Source organism: Phaethon lepturus, unplaced genomic scaffold, assembly GCF_000687285.1.
Source record: "Phaethon lepturus isolate BGI_N335 unplaced genomic scaffold, ASM68728v1 scaffold9576, whole genome shotgun sequence".
NCBI lineage: Eukaryota > Metazoa > Chordata > Aves > Phaethontiformes > Phaethontidae > Phaethon > Phaethon lepturus.
This window is the reverse complement of record NW_010544081.1, coordinates 1-19,318: the sequence shown is the minus strand read 5'-3', so window position 1 is coordinate 19,318 and position 19,318 is coordinate 1. Positions and strand designations below refer to the sequence as shown.

At 41.6% G+C, this 19,318-nt stretch overlaps 1 protein-coding gene across 1 annotated transcript in view; it reads right to left on the bottom strand.

Moving 5' to 3' along the window:
* The window catches only part of TBXAS1 (thromboxane A synthase 1 (platelet)), a gene marked incomplete at its 5' end in the record, with an annotated part of 149,848 nt that extends 132,217 nt beyond the window's left edge, over positions 1-17,631 (bottom strand). Inside the window, one exon of the mRNA XM_010288551.1 lies at positions 17,579-17,631. Within this exon, the coding sequence (XP_010286853.1) occupies positions 17,579-17,631 (53 nt within the window). The remainder of the gene's footprint in view (positions 1-17,578) is intronic.
* Between the last annotated feature and the right edge of the window lie 1,687 nt (positions 17,632-19,318).

Genomic DNA, 19,318 nt, shown 5'->3' with positions numbered 1-19,318 from the left:
CTGCTGAAACCCTGTGAGAACAGAGCTCCTCAGCTGCCGTGCATACCTGGAAATCCCACGCCAGCTTTCTTCTGCCGGAAAGTCGGGAGCTAACCCCTGTGCCACTTCTCCTGCATCCCGGGCTGTGACTCTAGCTGGCAGGGTGCCCTCCTGGACTATTTTTATAAAGCACTGACAAGCTGAGTATCTCCAGATTAGAGAACTAAGAAATGCATGTTACCCCTTCAGGAAAAAAAAACCAAAAACAACAACAAAAAAAACCCCTAAAACACCACCCTAGAAACAGGTGACCTTACTGCACATGAAAATGAAGCCCCAGTAGCACCAAGCAGTCTCAGGCAGAGAGAAAAGTTTCAAAGCACAGCTCTGCCAACACACACACATGCCCCAGCCGGAGGCTAATCCAACCCGTTGTGTAAATTCGTGAAAAAGACGACGTGGCCACAGCGATTTCTATTTAGGAATAAATTGCTCCTCATTTCCTTTTTCGATGAGCCACGCTTCTTTTTGTGTCGTGAAAGCTTTAAAATAAGCGCATAGAACTATTAATTTAATTCCAGGCTGTATTAAAAATATCACGTAACAAGATGCCCAGACGCTGGCGCACGCTTTCTGCGCCGTTCTCTATTGCTACGCACCCACCTCTTTGTCCACGTAGCCGGGATTAAAAACGCTATCTCCTACATACCAAGAACCTCTGCGCTATCTCAAACTTGCACCTTGCCAAAAGACCTCTGCGTTCTGACATGCATAAGGAAGTATCAAAAAAGGAAGAAAATTCCGGGATTATTTATATTCTCCCCACCACTAAAAGCACAGCTATTTTTAAAGGAGCTCCCCCCTTGTCAGGTGCAGTAAGAGACTCGTGGGATGAAAGTAATATATTTAGGGTTGACAACAAGGAGAAGGAGGGCCGATCGGGGCCGTTACAAGGTACGGAGCCAGTAGAGTCTTTCAAGTACCTTACACCAGGGTGCAAACGAGATCTATTTCTGGGCATCTCCAATCCCGGCTGGGGTTTAGCAACTTGAGGGTGTCGCACACATTTACTAATCCCTTCCCCCCTTCCAAGCGAGCGGCACGGGAGATGCAGACTCTGCATGGCTGTGTTAATTCATTCATGAAATTAAGTAGATGACATTTACTCACATATAAGGAATGACAGGGATTAAATTAAGCTCACAAAGCACCACGAAGAGGGGAAAAAACCCCACCTCTGAATTACACAAGCATATTTGGTAATCTATGTCCATTTGGTTTCCTGGGGAAGTCTGGGTCCAGATCCCAGCGCAAGTACGGAAACTCATGCCCACCTTCAGGGGTTGGGAAGAGAAGCAGCAAAGGGGGTGGAGAGGGATAATGGAATCATTTCTTTTCTCACTCCAGGTGGGCTGCGGGAGATGCCGGGCACCAGCGCAGCACGGGCCTGCGGGGTCCCGGGCTGCGCTCCTCTGCGGCTGGGGAGCTGCCGCGGGTTATTTTTATCCCGACAACCGGACTAAGATGATTGCCACCGCCGCCGCTCCGCGTGCTTGCGTCATACCGCTGGTGCTGATTAGCGACATCAGTATTGCACTTCATTAGTGTGAAATGAAAGCTGTAAATAGGGTAACTGTTCTTATAGGATGCTACTGGAAATGAGAAATACTGTGATATTAATAAGAATCCAGTCCCTCCTCCCGCCCCGATGTCTGGTGCTCTTGCTGCTGGGTGATGCTGAAAGTGCTTACAGCTCTTCACCTCAGCAAGATTGCCAGAAGAAGGTTTCTAAATCTTTTCCCATGGCATTTCCCACCAAGCCTGAACTGTATTAGTCTGTGTTTTGTTACCCGTGTTTAGACTGTGACATTTTCACCAAAGCTTGTTTTGTCTGCACTCGTTAAAGCGGGGTATGCCTGACTGACCTCATGTGATGGTGCAGCAGACGTTTCCTGTGGGTTTCAGCATATTTCTGTGCCTGGCCTTTCTGTGGGTTTGCAAGATGCAGTGAGAAGCAGTCTCCTCTCAGGCTCTTTGCACCTAATTCATTACCAAAGTACTTCTTTGCCATACCCTGAGAGAAAAAACCATCACGTTACTATTTCCAGAACACTGGATCACTATTTCTAGAGAAGGCTACCTCTGGGAGATCGCAAACTTTCTCTGTCTCCAGACTCTACTTGCTACCATCTACACAGTGTTCATTTGTATGGATTTGTGTGAGTCTATTATTTGTATTCAACAGTGCTACCTATTTTTATCAGTGCAGTGAAAAAAAAATAAGGATACAAGATGGCTGAGGATAAGCAGACAATGTTACTCGGGCTAAAAAAGGGCAGCCTTTTCGCCATCTTCTTTTTCCACGCACGGAAGGGAGGGAGGGAGAGGCATCTGCGGAGTGCTTACCCTGATTTCTAGTCAGGAGCTCTAAGCAGCTTCCCTTGACAGACAGGTAAGCAATTTCTGGGAAACAACAGGCAGTATTACCCTGGCAGGGCTACAGCCATTTCGTGCAAGATAAATGGAGACAGAGCAGTGCACTTGAAGAAGATGAGGGGTGTGACTGTGATGCTGCATCAAATAACGTGGCTGAGAGAAGAGGTAGAAGAGGGGCATGCAGCACCGGGCTGCTTTCTAGCAAAGCAGCAGGGACCCATCCGAAGGGGCGGCCATGAAGCCAGGGAGGATCCTCGGTGTCCCCAAAAGCAGGAGGGCGTGCGCGTGTCGTGGTGCAGGCTCCGAGGAAAATTGAGGGACAGGGGACAAAAAGGGGAAAGCATATGCGTGACCATATGGAGAAAATGAAACAGGAAGGAGGTCAAAGGACTTAAATATGACTTGTGATACTACAACATCGCAAGATACAGCAAGCTATAAAACAGGTTGACTATAATAAAACCACAAGTGTAATAAAGTTGCTAGTTATACACCCATCACTAAACTCCATATAAGCAAAACACACTCTGACTAAAACAAAACCTGTGACAATTGGACTTCTGCCTCTCATAAAGCATTTCTGACCATGATGAAATTGAGGTGTGTATTAGTTTTCCTCCCTGAGACCTGACATCATGGTACAAAGCCATCCATAAGTCTGCATTTCTGCAACCTTCATCTCATATATACTTTACTTGTCACGGCCAGGACTCAAGTGTGACTAGAGTTTTTCACATCTCCAGTTTTGGTTAGCCATTTTAGCCCTGAAGGAAAGAAAAGGCATTCAGAAAACACTAAGTATCTCTATCTGCTGAAAAGCCATGTCCTCACATATATCCTCAAAATAGGCATTCAGAACTGAGGCATTCAAAAGCAGTAGGGTCTTCCTGTTTGGTTTAATTCTGTACTTTATTTTTTATTTCTTTGTAGGCAAGACAGCTCCTCTGTCTCCTGTAAATACAACCAGCCGTGGTGGACAATACAGTATTTTATTTTTGTGTGTGTTTGAAGTGAACATATACATAATTTTCTTTCAGTCTACTTAATGGCATTTCGATCTTAAATCGGTGAGAGTTACACCACCCCTTTTTATTCCTTTGCTTTGCTTCTGTTAATGCAGATGCATGCGTTTCTGAAATAATACTGTCTTAATATTAGAATATTTTAATTCCTCAATAATAGCTAAGACTCAATATACTGATTATTTGCACCATAAACATAACGTGATGAAACGAGTAAGCCAAACCGAGTTTTGTATCACTACACATGCATACACCATTTTGTTGAATAAGAAACAAGACATTTTGACTTGTTCATGGCTACCAGTCTGAAGATATCTGAAGTATAAGCACATGAAAGCAGGGTTGCATAAGTGAGGAGCAATGGGCAACCCATCCATCTGGTTTGCGTGCAATAAAGACGCAGATCCCAGCCAACACTGGGCAGCCTTACTCAGGCAAGTAAAGGTTTGCCAGACTGGCCACGAGGGGGACAGTCACTGGGACTCACTTTTCTTTCCCGATCTGCCTTAAAAAAAAACAACAAAAAAAAAAACGTTGAAACAAAGAAGAAAAGGATAGTAACCACCTACTGAGCTCCTAGGAATGTACTTTTTTATGCTACGGCATAAAAAATGCACACAGGAAAGATTCATCTTATAAAATCCTTGCATAAACTATGGTAGCATGTACTTTTTCTATACATGTTTAAGATCTACACACATATAATTTAATTTTGTTAATGCATTATTAAATGCACACTAAGCCTAATAAAAGTCATTTCCCAACACTTTATGTATTTATCATGAAACCACTAGCAGAATTCTTTACAATAAAAATGCTAGCCGTACACATGACCAAACTAAATTATCTAGGGAAATGGCTAATATCTGACCATGTGGAAACATTAGAAAGCAGGGCTTTGTTATAGGACTAGAAGGAAAAAAATAGATGTATTTTCTTACAGAAAAATTGCAATGATAAAAATATTTTTAATAATAAAAAACGCTGCAGCTCCAGGAAATTTTCCTGAATCAATTCAATCTGTGTCGTGCCGGACTTTAAAACCCCATTAAAAATAACCATGATAAATTTCCTAACCTCTTTCAGTGCACCACACAGAAGACAAAGGAAACTGCAATTCAACAGAGATAGAAAAGAAAGAAAAGAATGGAAAAACCTGATAGCTTGTGTACCAGTGATAACATCCTCGCTAACAACAACGGGCAAATCTGCACCACAAAGGGCAAGAGGAGCAGGAGCTGATGTGTACAGCTGACAATGGCACTCCAAAGTAATGACTTCCAGGAAAATCTGCTGTTACAAATGGACAACACGCTGCTGAGAAGTAGTTGAGTCACGACTTTCATAACATGGCAAATTATTTCAGCCTAAAAGTGGACATACTGAAAAACAGGATGTATACAGCTCTGGTAGGGCAACTATGGAGATAATACCCTACACACAGCTGACATGCTCACCTGGTTTAAATTATTAAACCTCACTGAAATCCATGCACGTTCAGGGATTTTTCGCAATATTTAACGCACAGTCATAAGTCACAGCTCGTGTTTCCAACAGTAATATTAGCAAGAGCACTGCCTAGTTGACCTATTTTTCATTTACCACATTGCACATATTATCAGTTGTAACATGACTTCTTTTGCTTCTCCCTTTTTTGGGTGGAAGAAGGCGGCGACTGTATGGCAAATGGCATACATGTCACCGTATCCTGAAACAACCCAAACCCCTGAGGATGGAAGAGCACATTTAGCCCTCTCCTCTTCCATGGATGTACCCTTTCACCACGGAGCAGCAGGTCCTGTTCACCCACCTCCTCCTCCTGACGCCAGCCAGGGTGCAGCGTACCGCACCGATGCCGTCACCTGGTTCCCACGTGCACATTGCACGCGTTTGAGCTCTCGTCACAGCTGCATTAAAGAGCTGTCCTGGGCCTGCATCTGGCTGCCTGGGGACACGAGTGAGATGTGGAGTCAAGAATCTTTCCTCTTTGGCTCTGCCACAGCTGCTTGGCTAAAGACCTCAGGGCTCCCGTGGACCTGAGTCATCTGAGTAAATGTTATCGCCCAACGCTGCTTTGCTGTGTTACACCCCAAACCCTCTCAATCTCCGGAGTCTGCTGGGGCGATTTCCGGGAGCCCTTCCCTCCAAACGATTGAGCGTACATGAAACACCAGCAGTCACGCTTAGGATTTCTGAGGAGAACATTCCTGAACCAAAAATTGCATTTTTAGTTGCTCAAAGTCTACCAGAAAGAAAGGGGAAACAAGTAGGTTTGAAGGCAGACCAATGTAAACACTTCATGGTCCTTTTAAACATACAGGTATTGGGGCAAGACCAGGCATAACCACGTATAATAGTAATAATAATAATAATCACGTAATCCTCACGCAACAAGAGAGGTATAGCAGAGATACAACCCCCTGAATCTATTCATAACCGCTATAAACAAAGAAAAAAAAAAAACAACAAAAAAACCCAAGCACAACTGTAGGATGAACCATCACTGAAGCAAATATATTGATCCATCAAAAATGATTGAAGACTGACAATAAAAGAGTTATAAATGCTTAGAAGAAAGAGAAAGCAAAACCACAAAACCAACCCACTGAAAAACTCCCACCTGCATTCAGAGGGAAAAATGGACTGGAACAATAAAACACAACGGCAGCGCCTGTACGTCCTCGACAGCTGCCCCTCCCAAAAGCTGGAACAATCTCGCTATAAACCAAGCACATGAAAATGTAAATGCGTGAGCAATCATCTGGGGGATTCAGATGCTTCGTGTCCTGTAGGCAAAGGAGGAAGGGGGAAAAGGTAGGATAGCAAGAGAAGGCACCACTTTCAATATTCGTAGCTATTGATCATGCTCTCCTCACCCGGAGCCCTTTTAATCCAGCAGAGACCTTACAGTTAAATACTGTCCGCATGGCAGTCTTGGGGCTGCCAGCAGCACCCGCCTGTCCTCCGGCCTCACGTAATCCGCTGCTCCGACTCCTGCCTGCTTGTGGATTTTGGGGGTGCCCGCCGGAGCAAATCACATAAACAGCTTCCTGCAGAAATCAAATATTCAAAATGGCAAGCTGAAAAGAGGCACGGGATGGGGAAATGTGCTGAACGCAACACCTCAAGCAGTCCTGCGAGTATGTATAAACACAGCGGTGTATCAACGGGGTATCAGGGTCTACTTGAAGGCTTACAAACTGTGTGTTTGTTTAAATATTTTTCTAAGGAAATGAACATGTGGAAAATTATGGTAGTTTCACAAGCTTTGCTCTGTTCTTCACTATTGATGAAAATCCAATTGCATTAGTTATTGGGCAAAAGCAAATAAAATGTCACTGACATGGGAGAAAAGTTGGGTCTGTAGTAAGAATAAGTTTAGGTATTTCAAGTATTAATCCTCCCATTTTGCAATACATCTCTGCCTCAAAAATCAGAATTTAAATTATTTTAATAGAAAATAATATTTAACAGCTAATGCCTTTCCATGTGACATTACATTACCATCTGACCTGTTTTAACATTTGCCTGTGTGCTGCACTTGTAGACCTACTTTCTCTTTCTCCTGCCCCATGCATGACTTATTTCCTACAGGGCCGAATGGACAGCCAGTGGACATATAAAATTGCTAGGCTGCTTTGATAACATTTTACTTTGGCCTTTCACACGGAGTATTTCATAAGATGTTCCATGTGATAAAAGGTCCCAAAGAACCAGGATCGTCTCATAATCTCACTTTGAAAGACTCTCCGGCAATTCCCAGTGTCCTTGCCAAGATCCTTTTTCAATAAAATAGATTCCAACATTGACAGAAAAGCTTGGATTATTGCTGCGTGAGAAAATGTCTACTGCTAGCCCTTACAAAGTCAGAACATTGCTCCCAACTCACTCCTTTTTCTGTAAACTGCTTTAAGACGTCTGGATGCATCTTAAAAATTGCTGTACAAAACCTAATTTTATTCAACAGGCACCATCATCCAAAAATCAAAGTTATATAACATGAGAGACACCTAAAAACATTGGGTCAAGATCCTCAAATAGTCATGGTTTTACGCCTTTAACGGAGCTACACTGAAGTAAACAACAGCTTGAAGGTCCAGACCGCTATTTTCAGGCTTGTTTACATGGAGGGTAGAGGAGATTCTGGGACAAGACACGATTTGAACCTTAATAAAGTTAGACTAAAAAAATTTGTATAGAGCACACCCCTATAGATACATAATTGCTGGGGGAGATGGTCAGTTTTTTCCCTGATGTATTTTCTGTCATTCCAGAACTGCTGTGTCTGTGCATGGGAGGTTTTTTGACATTACTGTAGCTGTTTAATTATACCACAATTTTATCAGTATGACTAAAATAAATCCTCCTTCAAGACAAGCCTTCAGGTTTAGCCACCAAATTTAATGGAAGGAAAGAAAGATTCACAATCCCCAGGGTAACGGTGGCTCAGCTCATTCCATGCTCCCCAAGCTAGAAAAAAAATAAATAGAACAACAGCTGAAAACAACTTCTTCCTCTGCAATGGGGTATACTTTTGCCTCTATTGCCTGATGAAATCATACCCAGTTCACTACCAGCAGAAGGCCTGACATAAAGCAGACTCTCCAGGGAAAGAAGAGAGGTAGTTGAACAGAGAAAAGGGGTAATTTGAAGATGGTGCCAAACCAACAAAGAAAAAGAAGATATTTTGTTCCTCTTACTACTAATAAAACATAGCAGACTAAAATTGATCCCCAGGCTAATAAGGTAGAGGAAAAACTAAAACCTATATATGACAAAACAATAAAAAAGTAATGAAGAGATTTATGGAAGTAAATAAAAACCTTGGAATGACGTAAAAATTGTCAGGTCATGTTACCATTTTCAGCTCAACATGGATAAGAAAAACAGGGAAGAATAAAAATTAGAGCACGATAGAAAGATAGCATAGGACTAAAGAGGATGGAGAGAAGTAAGAGAAAGAAAACAAAGACAGAGAAAATATTTAGGGGGAAAAATTACAGCAAGAGCATGAATACAAAGCCCACAAGGCAAGGTTGTCAATGTAAAAAGGAAAAAACAGAACAAACCCCAGAGACAACGACGTGGTGGCACCATCAAAGGACAACAGGCAGCAATTGATGGGAAGAGCCTCCGTAGAAACCTGTCAAAGTGTGGTCATCCTCAAAAAGGAAAACGTGACTATTTCTAAGAAACTAAATAAGAGACACCCCCAATGCATTCCTGTGCAACGCTTTGGTGTCCTAAGGGTAAGAGGCCCAGTGGTCTTGTCTCCCCAGCATGGGGAGAGAGGGTCAAACCAGCATCTGCATCCTGGAGCTCCTAGCAGGTGGACATGAGGAGGAGACAGAGCCATGGATTCTCCAGCCTGTGCTGGGGCTTTCAGAGAATGGGGAATGGCAACAGACTGCTGATTTGCAGTTTCTTCTCTACACCCTCCTTCTCCAGCCACCAGTGGGGGACATGTAAGGAAGGGAAATCCCTTTTGCTTGAATGCTTCTTATGGCACCCAAGAAAGCAGTCACAAGCTGCTTTTCACAGAATCATTAAGGTTGGAAAAGACCTTTCACAGAATCATTAAGGTTGGAAAAAACCTTCAAGATCATCAAGTCCAACCATCAACCCAATACCACCATGCCCACTAAACCACATCTTGAAGTGCCACATCTACACATTTTTTGAATACTTCCAGTGATGGTGACTCCACCACCTCCCTGGGCAGCCTGTTCCAATGCTTGACCACTCTCTCAGTAAAGAAATTTTTCCTAGTATCTAGTTTAAACCTCCCCTGGCGCAACTTGAGGCCATTTCCTTTGGGCTGCCACAATGAAGGGTAAAACTGGCAGTAGAGGGTCACCTGGAGAGGCAGTAACCTGACTCTCCTGTGAAGTATTGGGCGACCAAGGAGGTCAGGAGGAGGTCCCGAGTTGCAGAATTGGTTTAAAGTTGATCTGCTTCAAAGGGTGCCGAGAAAGGGGAGGGACACACACGTACATTGGGAGGGATGATGCATTTTCCTCCCTCTGTGCAGAGTGGCTGGGGGAAATGATTCAGGAACTTCATTTAAAAATTACCATGCATGGCACTGGGAACACCAGTTCATAATCAGATACATAGCGGGTGAAGCCCGAGACCATTAATAGCTACTGAACGTAACATATAGTACATATCCACTACAAGTTGCACCAGTACTTCTGGGTGCTGTAGGAAATTCTAATGACAGCATTTAACATGCACAGCAAAATCTACAATACTGCTGTTTTCCCGTACTTTCTCGTAGGATTGGTATACTAAAATAATGCCTTAGATTTTTCAGTCTTTTAAAAGCCCTCAGCCTGCTTCTTCCCAAAGGCTGAAAAGGGGAAAAAATTACAAGGTGGACTTTTCAGCCTATATAGAAGATTAACAAATGCAGGCTCTGGTAAACGGTGAAGAGGGTAGCTCAAGGTGAAATTAAATCTAGGAAACTAGTTTTTATAACTGTGGAGTTCACTCAGAATGTTTCCTCCCCCTGCCTTGAATTAGGATGACACAGTCTGGTATGCAGGTGCTGATCATGGCGGTGTTACATGATAAGAAGAGGCAATCTGTTTAGCAGTACCATCCCAAGCCCTTTAAAATGATTATTTTAAGCATTAATTAGCTAAGAAGCAGGCAGTACAGATCATAGATGACCCATGCTGTATATTAGGTGTAAAAAGCTCCTCAGGCAGCATGTTTTCAAAAGAAACTTCCGTTTTCAGATAATTTTAACCTGGAGCTCACAAGGACTATGCTTTAACAACTAAATGCCATTTTACCAGCGTGCAAGGAAACAGGGGAATGAAGAAACACCTCCCTGGGAGCAAATGGAGGTGAAACCTCCTCCGAGCCAAAGCTGAAGAAAAGCTTTGCAGGAGCAGCAGCAGACCAAGATTTAATCAGGTTCCTCAAATGCTACGATATGGTACAAGGGCCTGCTCTCTGCTTCTCTCATCAATCTTAGGAGCTGACACAGTTCTGGACAATCTCACAGAGCTTTTCTGTGTCCGGCCGTCTCAGTGGAGCCAACCAGGGGATTTCCCCCTATGCAAACATTAATTCGCTGAAGCTACGACCACAGCAGTTTGCACACACCGTTGAGTACAGAAATGAGCATCAGGAACATGGTGCAGGTGACAGGCATTGTCCTTTGCTGCCTTGCCAAGAGCATGTAAAATGTCTGTCTCATTTGGTTGGATTTCACACGCTCTTTCCAGAGGTGTAAAAGATTACATCAGGTCTTTGACTTAGGTTGGCTTGAACAGCTGCAGTAGAGTCATGGATGGAGGAAAGAAACTTGGAAAACACACAGCAGTGAGCACATGCTTGCAGCTCAGCCACCCCAGGGCAATGTCTGGAGTCTCAGAGAAGAGACAGAGAGCTTTGCACGCAGACGAGTTTACCACTTGCAGCAAACATTTCCATTCAAATGGCTTTGCCTGCTCTGAGGGCTAGGACTGTGACATTTCAGCAAGCCTTTGAGTCTCTGTCTGTGAATACCTAGAACGTAAGTGTCCCTGGACCTGATCAGGACAGCAAGAGGCTACAGTAACAAATCAACAGCCATCACAAAGTAGACAAGCTCAAGTTGCATGGTTCTCACGGGAGGTCAAAGTCCACCCATAAGATTTGTCCACGGCTAAGAAGACCTCATTAATGAATACCTTTAACGTTACTAGTACACTAAGCATCAATTTGCAATGTTCCAGAGACCTAAGTACATTTGAAACACGCCAGAATTAAACTAGTCAACTAATTTACCATAAATTCTGCCTACAAACTGCATCCCACAGGTCTCCGTAAGCAGAACGTAAAATACTCCATAATGATCAGACAGCCCACAAAACCGATTACGACTGTAACAATAACACTAGGCTCCAATTCTCAAAACAGTGTGGTACACCACCTTTTGGGTAATTCTTTAGGCATCAGTCGCATAAAAGGCTATTTTTTTAAGACAAATTAGCCCTAGAGAGAAGATGAGAAACTGGTGATGATATACCCATACGTAACTCACAGGGCTTGTTCCAGCAGCTTCATTTAACCATTGGAACTAACTATAACCAATACCTAATTATGGTTAAGTTGTGGGGAGTCAGATGGAGATGTAGAAACATACCGTGACACTACATTTCTGTCAGGAATATTGTTGGGTTTGGGTTCTTTTTTAGAAGACAACTTCAAAAGAACAGATTACTATTAACAAATTCTTAAAGCGTTAATTAAAAAAAAATAAGAGGTCTGAAAGTTTAATTTAAGAATGTTAAGATTCTCCTATTGTTCAGTCAATTTTTGAGATAATCGTTTCTATTTCAGAGAAAACAGCTAGCACGTTACACAGAGGAGCAATAAAATTGTCTACATGCAAAGTGCTGTCAAAAGAGAGGGTGGGGAGGGGAAAGAAATTTTTTTCTCCCCATTAACTTCTTTCAGCTACGATAAACCTAGGTGTTTATGTGTATCAATAGCAGTAAAAATATTTTTCAGGCACAAATGCAATTGTTTCTTTTATGGTCCTGATTCAGCAAGGTAGATAAACTTCTGCATAACTTGAAGCATGTTGAGTAATACCATTGACTTTAATGGGATTACTCAACATGCTTAAAGTTAGGCACATGTTTAAGGGTTCTGCTGTACTGTATCCACAGTTTGCAAGTATTTAAAAGAAAAAGAGATAACTCTAATTCATAATAGCAATTCTGAGGCTGATCAACAATCCTACAGAGTCAAAGAACCTTATCACAACACATAAATGAGGAAACACAGTGAGAAAAATAAAATCTTAGTGGAATATGTAATACTTGACTCTGGCCAAAAAAGTATATCGCTCTTTAGGAAAACAAAAATCCAGGCAAGTGAGGCTACCAAAAAATCTTTATCAGGTTAAATGTGAAACAGCAATTATGAAGAGCTATAGATCAGGAATAGGAAGCCTGTTTTATTTTCCTCCCCCTTATCCTTGCCCAGGTATGATTTTTCTCTAGCTGAAATATGAAAGTAAATTGTTTAAAATATCAAAATAAAGGAAGGACCACAGGAGAGGTAGTAAGTCCATTAGATTCGCAGTGCAAAAGAGGAAGTCAAATAGGATAAGATTGTTTCATAAAACTAAATTATTTCTTTACATGAGCCTTCAGAGACAAAGATGGGAATACTTGTCCTGGGATTACTCTTTCCACATAAAGCAGAATAAGGTTAGAAACAGAGAGGTTAAAAAAAAAGGTTTGTGATGCTAAAATGGCAAAAAAGGACGCAATTTCTTCAGGTAAATTAACTGCATGATGAAGACATCAGCTGTTGCCTGCAGGAGGAGATCCTGCCCCTATCCAACTTTGGTTTGCTCCGACACGTTTGAGGAGGGCAGAAGGAAGGATAAGGCTTTGAGAAAAGTTCCAGATGCCCAAATCCCAGAAACATATGCCCCTCTCCTCTCCACAAAAAGGGAAGGCCCCAGACCTCCACAGTGACTAGCCCAGTGTGCCTCAGCCCTGATGCTGAGGCCAAGAGCAGCAGCGAGAAAAGCCTGTTTCTTGTCCACAACTGTTTGATTATGGACTCACCCGCAGAAACGCGAACTAGTGCCATCTGCAGCAACTTTTTTTGGGGAGAGGAGAAGTCAAGAGTTAAGACAGAACCAACTCTGACTGCATAGACTTCTCAAAAAGCTGTCAGCTGCTGGCATAGTTTACAATCACAACTCACCCCTGGACAGATTTCAAGTTAGTGAAAGTTAGATCATGTCTCCATGATCTATCCTAATCCTTTAAACCACCCAATCATTTAAGTGACCAGGCTTGATCTTGGTTCCAATAATGACTTATTAGGAAATCATTTAAGGAATATTAGGAAGTCTTTAAGGAAAAAAAAAAAAACAACAACCCACAACACACAAGCCAGAACCCACAGATCAGACATTGAGTGTTCCCATAGACACCTTAAGAAAAATGGCCTGTCCTATTTTAAGTGGCTTTCTGTGCGTTACTTAAAAACATGCTGAAGTAACCCACTGCAAACCAAGATACGCTTTATATGGAAATGGAGCTCCAGCCACATCTGTGCTTTCACAAGGTGCTTCAGGAGTGCCTGCACCTTGACATGCTTTCTGTGGTACTCTGCTGATCCTGGTATGCTCATGCTGGAGCCCAGCAGAGGCTCAGGATGGGTAGATGCAGTTTGCTGCTGGTGGTTTTGTTAGGGACTGAGAATGATTTACAACTGGATCTTGTCAGAAGTGTTCTCATTAGTTCCTCTCCCCATAAGAAAACGGAGATTTTGAGCTCGTTGCCTCCCTTTGCCAGCTCACAGCCTGACAACCCTGAGCTCAAACACCCTGATTGGTTTCTGCTTTCTAGAGGTGGTTTAATCCAAACTCCATCTTCTTGCTACTCCTAGACACATCTCTTCATCCCTGCCTTACTTTGTTCCTGTACTCTAGCACTTATTCTACTACAAAGCTGTTCAGACTTTTCACAGCAGGTTGAGAGTTCAAGTGAAGGGAGAGTAAGAACAGGGTTTGACCTGCTGCAAGCTGTTTCAGATGCAAAAGGACATGAAGAAAGAGCATCACCCTAAAAATTGCACTGAATTTTAATCTTCTGTTCTTACTCTTTCATTATACACAGCAAGGTCTATGTTATGAACTCTTACACTCTTCCCCACATCCAAATGCATTGCTACAGTCAAAGGCAGAAAAGGTTCATTCAGCTCAGAGGCAACCACCTGCCTGCTTGGGGCTGTATTGTATTTTCTGTTCCTTCACTGGTAGACTGTTGTTGGGCCAAGAATTACTTACTTTGGCACTATTCTCCAACTCCAAATCAGCCATACATGCTTACAGTGCTGTAAATTCATAATGATGCAATCGCAGTAGAATAGTCAAATGCATATGAAGTGTGTATATAAAGTAAAATTAACTCACTGCCTCTACAGCTCTGCTTATGTTATAGCAGTTACTTTTCTGATTCCATAAATTATACTCTCCCCCTTTATTTCACAGAATCACTAAGGTTGGAAAGGACCTTCAAGATCATCAAGTCCAACCATTAACCCAACACCACCATGCCCCCTAAACCATGTCCCGAAGTGCCACATCCACACATTTTTTGAATACTTCCAGTGATGGTGACTCCATCGCCTCCCTAGGCAGCCTGTTCCAATGCTTGACCGCTCTCTTGGTGAAGAAATTTTTCCTAATATCCAATCTAAACCTCCCCTGGCACAACTTGAGACCATTTCCTCTTGTCCTATCACTAGCTTGGAGAAGAGACCAACACCCTCGTCACCACAACCCCCTTTCAGGTAGTTGTAGAGAGTGATAAGGTCTCCCCTCAGCCTCCTCTTCTCCAGACTGAACAACCCCAGTTCCCTCAGCCGCTCCTCAGAAGACTTGTGCTCCAGACCCCTCACCAGGCTCCTCTTCAGCCCAGAAGCTCTTTGTTTCTCTGTCTGCTCTTACCACCTATTTCTGATCAGTAGCCATAACCTACAATTGAAATGGAACTATTGGATATGGTGGGCGCGAAAGTAAAGTATCAAAACATCAAAGTTCACCCAAGAAATAAGTGATGCAAATCACTAATTTCCACAGAAACCAGGACTACTTTCCTGCAAAACTCTTACCACCCTGTTGCAGGATCTCTTCAAAAGTCACGTCGGTGGCTTGGATTCCCCTGTTAAACAGAAATGTTCCAATTCTGCTTTTGCACCAAACCAGAGCTGATTGTTTCTGCCTTGGCCTCCATCTTGGGCCATGCCTGTATGAAAACAGACAGTTTTCACAGCACACACTCACAACTGAAGACTATTTGCATTGTCTCTCTCTATGAAAGAATAATATCATCACCTCTCCTTTGGATCTGCACACGGGAGTGAAGAAAAAAAATGCTTTTGTGACCTACAAAAGCCTTACTTGAAATAATTCTCTACGACTTGAGGCCTTTTGGAATGGAAGGGATATATTGTTTTGACTTGATTAAAGCTGAAAAGTTGATTTGACATCCTGTTGTCAAGGAAACCAATTCACACACAAAAGAAAACAGTTGTGATGGTATCATTCAGACTATTCAAGTGACCTTAGAATGAAAAAAAGGCTTCACTTCCAAAGATTTGTATTCAACTCACTTCACCACTGTAGAAATAAAGATCATTGCTCTTTATGCTTATTGGAAAGCAGTTTTCAATCTGGAAAAAGCAAAATGCCACATCTTCTTCCAACTGCCAGATCCAATACTTTGCTGGGACCATACATGTAAACACACCTACCATTTAGTGCCTATTTCAAAGAACCACAGAAAGAATCACACAGAAAACATATAGGGAAGGAGAAAGAATTTCTTTAGTTGAACACAGAAAACATATAGGGAAGGAGAAAGAATTTCTTTAGTTGAACACAGAAAACATATAGGGAAGGAGAAAGAATTTCTTTAGTTGACAGGACTGTGATAAATACCCCCCAACACCTATTGAACAGCAGCTCACAAACCAGGTTTTCAAACGTCCTCCTTCAACTACAAATAAAGCTTACCCCGAGCACAGCAATGTTTAAGAACAGCTTTGTTTTCCTGGGAGAGATGAAAAAGCAGCATTTTTTCCCTCTGTCAGCCTCCTAGATGCCTCACAAACTGAGTTTTTCATGCACGCAATAAATGGGATATAGTTACGCCCATTCTGCTCACTCCTCCTACCTACAGGATCCCAAAGGGGCAGAACTGTCCTGGCTGCCCACCACCACCACCATCCAGCTTTGCAGCCCATGCAAGTCTCACAGAGGTTTCATTCCCCAACAGCTGTGGGTAGATTGGAAAAATGAAACTTTCTGTCTATCCACTCACAGACTGTAATTATACATCTCTTTCTCTGACGACATAGCCTCTGCCTGGCCGAGTGAGCAGACAGACGACTAAATAGCAACTTGTCTCGAATTCCTCTTAGAAAAGAATAGGCATGATATTAATAAGGAGGGAAATACACTGAGGAATGAATGCCAGTGTTCTCACATTATTGTCATTTAAGGGCATCACACCAAAGGTCACGGAGATAATAAGCCTCAGTCATTTTCCATTTGTTACACAACATACAAATTGCCACAGCGTTAATGAATATCTTTCTCCATTCCTGGCCAGCAAAGATACCGTATTATTTCCTCTTAGACAAGTACCTAACCCTTGGAATTCATTACTTCCATCGCTTCTTGTGGCACTTGGTCCTTAGGGCTGAGCATGAATGCCACAAGGCAGCTGTGACTGGAGCATCAAATGCTTCATATGGCTGAGCCCGACTTCTTTCTGATAGAGCTTTTTTGCTGGAAGAGCATACAAAGCATATTTATAACATTTATGGTCAAATATGCACACACACATTCATATATGCTCTCTTACAACTGTCTTAAACCCCTTGCAGAACACAGGCGAAAAAAAATGACATTGTACTTTGTTGATATTGCTTGATACTTACATATTGAAATAATAGTTACGCTAGAAACACTGACAACAACAGTAGAAGCTACCATGAAATAACTGCATTTCCACTTAAAATTATGACAATTGGAAAGTAGTTCTTGGAACAGAAATGACATTCACAAATTGTGGAAGGGCTTGTATGAAGGGATATACTGCTTAAACCCTCTTTACTCCTAATAAACTGCTAAGATAGCACAGCTGAGCTATAGAGAGAGAAATGCCTCATTTCTAATCTGTACTTCATTATATTTTAAGTTTAGGAATTTTGCATAAATGTAGATAGCAACAGCTGAACTACATTCATACTATTTCATAAAAATGTGAGTTTCTTTTAAGACAATAAATTATTATTTCCACTGTTCACCATAAGTATAAAGAACATGCAGATGAAAAGAGAATATTGAAGGCTGATAGCTTTGTAAAGTTCCAAACAACCTAAACTTAATGTGCATAATTAAAATTAGAAAGAGAAGAATTAAGTCCAACACCAAGTACTGAACTAAAATAAGCCAAGATTACTTTCTGCATGTAATCAAACAACTTCCACCTCTGTCCCCCAGACCGAAACACTGCACACTACGTTTTGATGAACATCAAAATCCTGGTGTTTTCTCCTCTCAAACCCAAACAGCAAGAGCCAGAAAAGAAAGCAGCTAAGCTTACCCACAAACAGGTCCATACTCCGTGATGAGTTTTGTGTGGTTTTCCCAAAAACCCTGCATAAAAGAAAGATAAGAACTTATTTTAGAATGGTACTTAACAGAAACTCTATTACACAATGTAGCTAACACTCACACCAAAGCTCTGAACTTCAACTAGGAGAACCATGGTATTAACTCATAACCTCACCTTTCTCTCATTGTCCATCTATGATAGTAGAGTCTAGAAATGATGATTGAAAGAAATGCCAACCCCATAAAAAACCTGGAAAGCCATTAAATATGTTATCATCAGGGTTTTACACTCCAAAATATGTTATCATTTCAAGTTTGTTTTTTTTTTGACCTAATTTCATGATTAGGGTCCTTACTCATAAGTTTTTTCTGATTTGTGTGTGGATGGAAAATCCTGACAAATTAACAACAGAGTAAGTATATGACTTACTGCATACAAGAAAAACACATGGAACATGGAAAGGTTGTACTGTTTTGGTTTTAGTTACATTATTAAAAAAACCAAAAACGCAAACCTGCAAAGTTGAGAGTTTAGCAGAAGGCAGTCATTTGCAGATTTATTTTAACGAACTTTTAGAATTTTTACTGCGTTTCATTTTCATAATTGATGAAAATTGGTATCCATTTATCTAAATAAACCTGCCACTACACTAAATTGTTAGTGTCCTAAATGAATTCAAATTGATTAATCTGAAAGAAGGTGTGCAAAATGTATCCCAAAAGTGAATATAAAAAAATCTGTTTTAGCAAAACTGCGATATTTGAGAATCATACTGCATTGTATTTGTAACTTGTCTGTGGAAAAATAACACATTTGACTGCATTAATCTGCATTTATATTAATTCAAAAAAGACTATTGTGATCTATCTTCATTCTTCAGAGAGAATTCACTAACAAAGTAGAATACTTATGCCTCTCATTGAATCTTTCTTATTTTTTATGACAAACTACAGAATATTAGCTAGAACAATATGAACTATTGTAAATACATTAACTGCAGACATAAATAAACAATACTGTGTAATGTGTATGCTTTGGGACTTTTTACCACACTAAGCAAAAGAAAATCTGGGAATCAAAAGTAGTTATCTTATCACCCTTGGGTGCTAACTTATCACCCAAATCAGCAAAGCACTTGCCACCACCTAGAGTCCTCCTCTTGTAGAGACCTTCAATAGTTTTGTATTCTTAATACAGTTGTGGTTTTGTTTTTTGTTTTTTTTTTTAATGCTAGACTTGCAGTATGTTTATTCTACAGGGCAATATATCTCCAGATTAAGACAAGAACTTTAAGTTTTCCTTAAGCTACAAAAAGCTAAAGCACTGGATGATGTGCAAGAAGAGACACTAAAGATAAAATTATGAAAGAGGTGGTTTAGATGATTGCCTGAAAAAAAAAATATATATTCCCACCTGAAAAATACCTCACTACTAAGGTAAGAAGAAAAGCCTCATCCATTAGCACACAGAAACTAAGGCGGACAAAGCCTTCGTGGTACCACAGATACATACAGCTAACTCAAGAAGGCTTTTATCCGCAGAGACCGAGAGAGGGGAGGAGGTACGTAATGCGTTCACACCGACCTGCGTTTTGCTACAGCGAGACTTCAGCAGTCGCAGGATTTCAGCCTGCCATCGCTATGACTCCAGCACCACAAAGGTCACCTACTGCCCTCCGCTGCTGATGCAAGGGGAAATCCTGGGGCCACCCCCCCGCCCCAGCGCTAT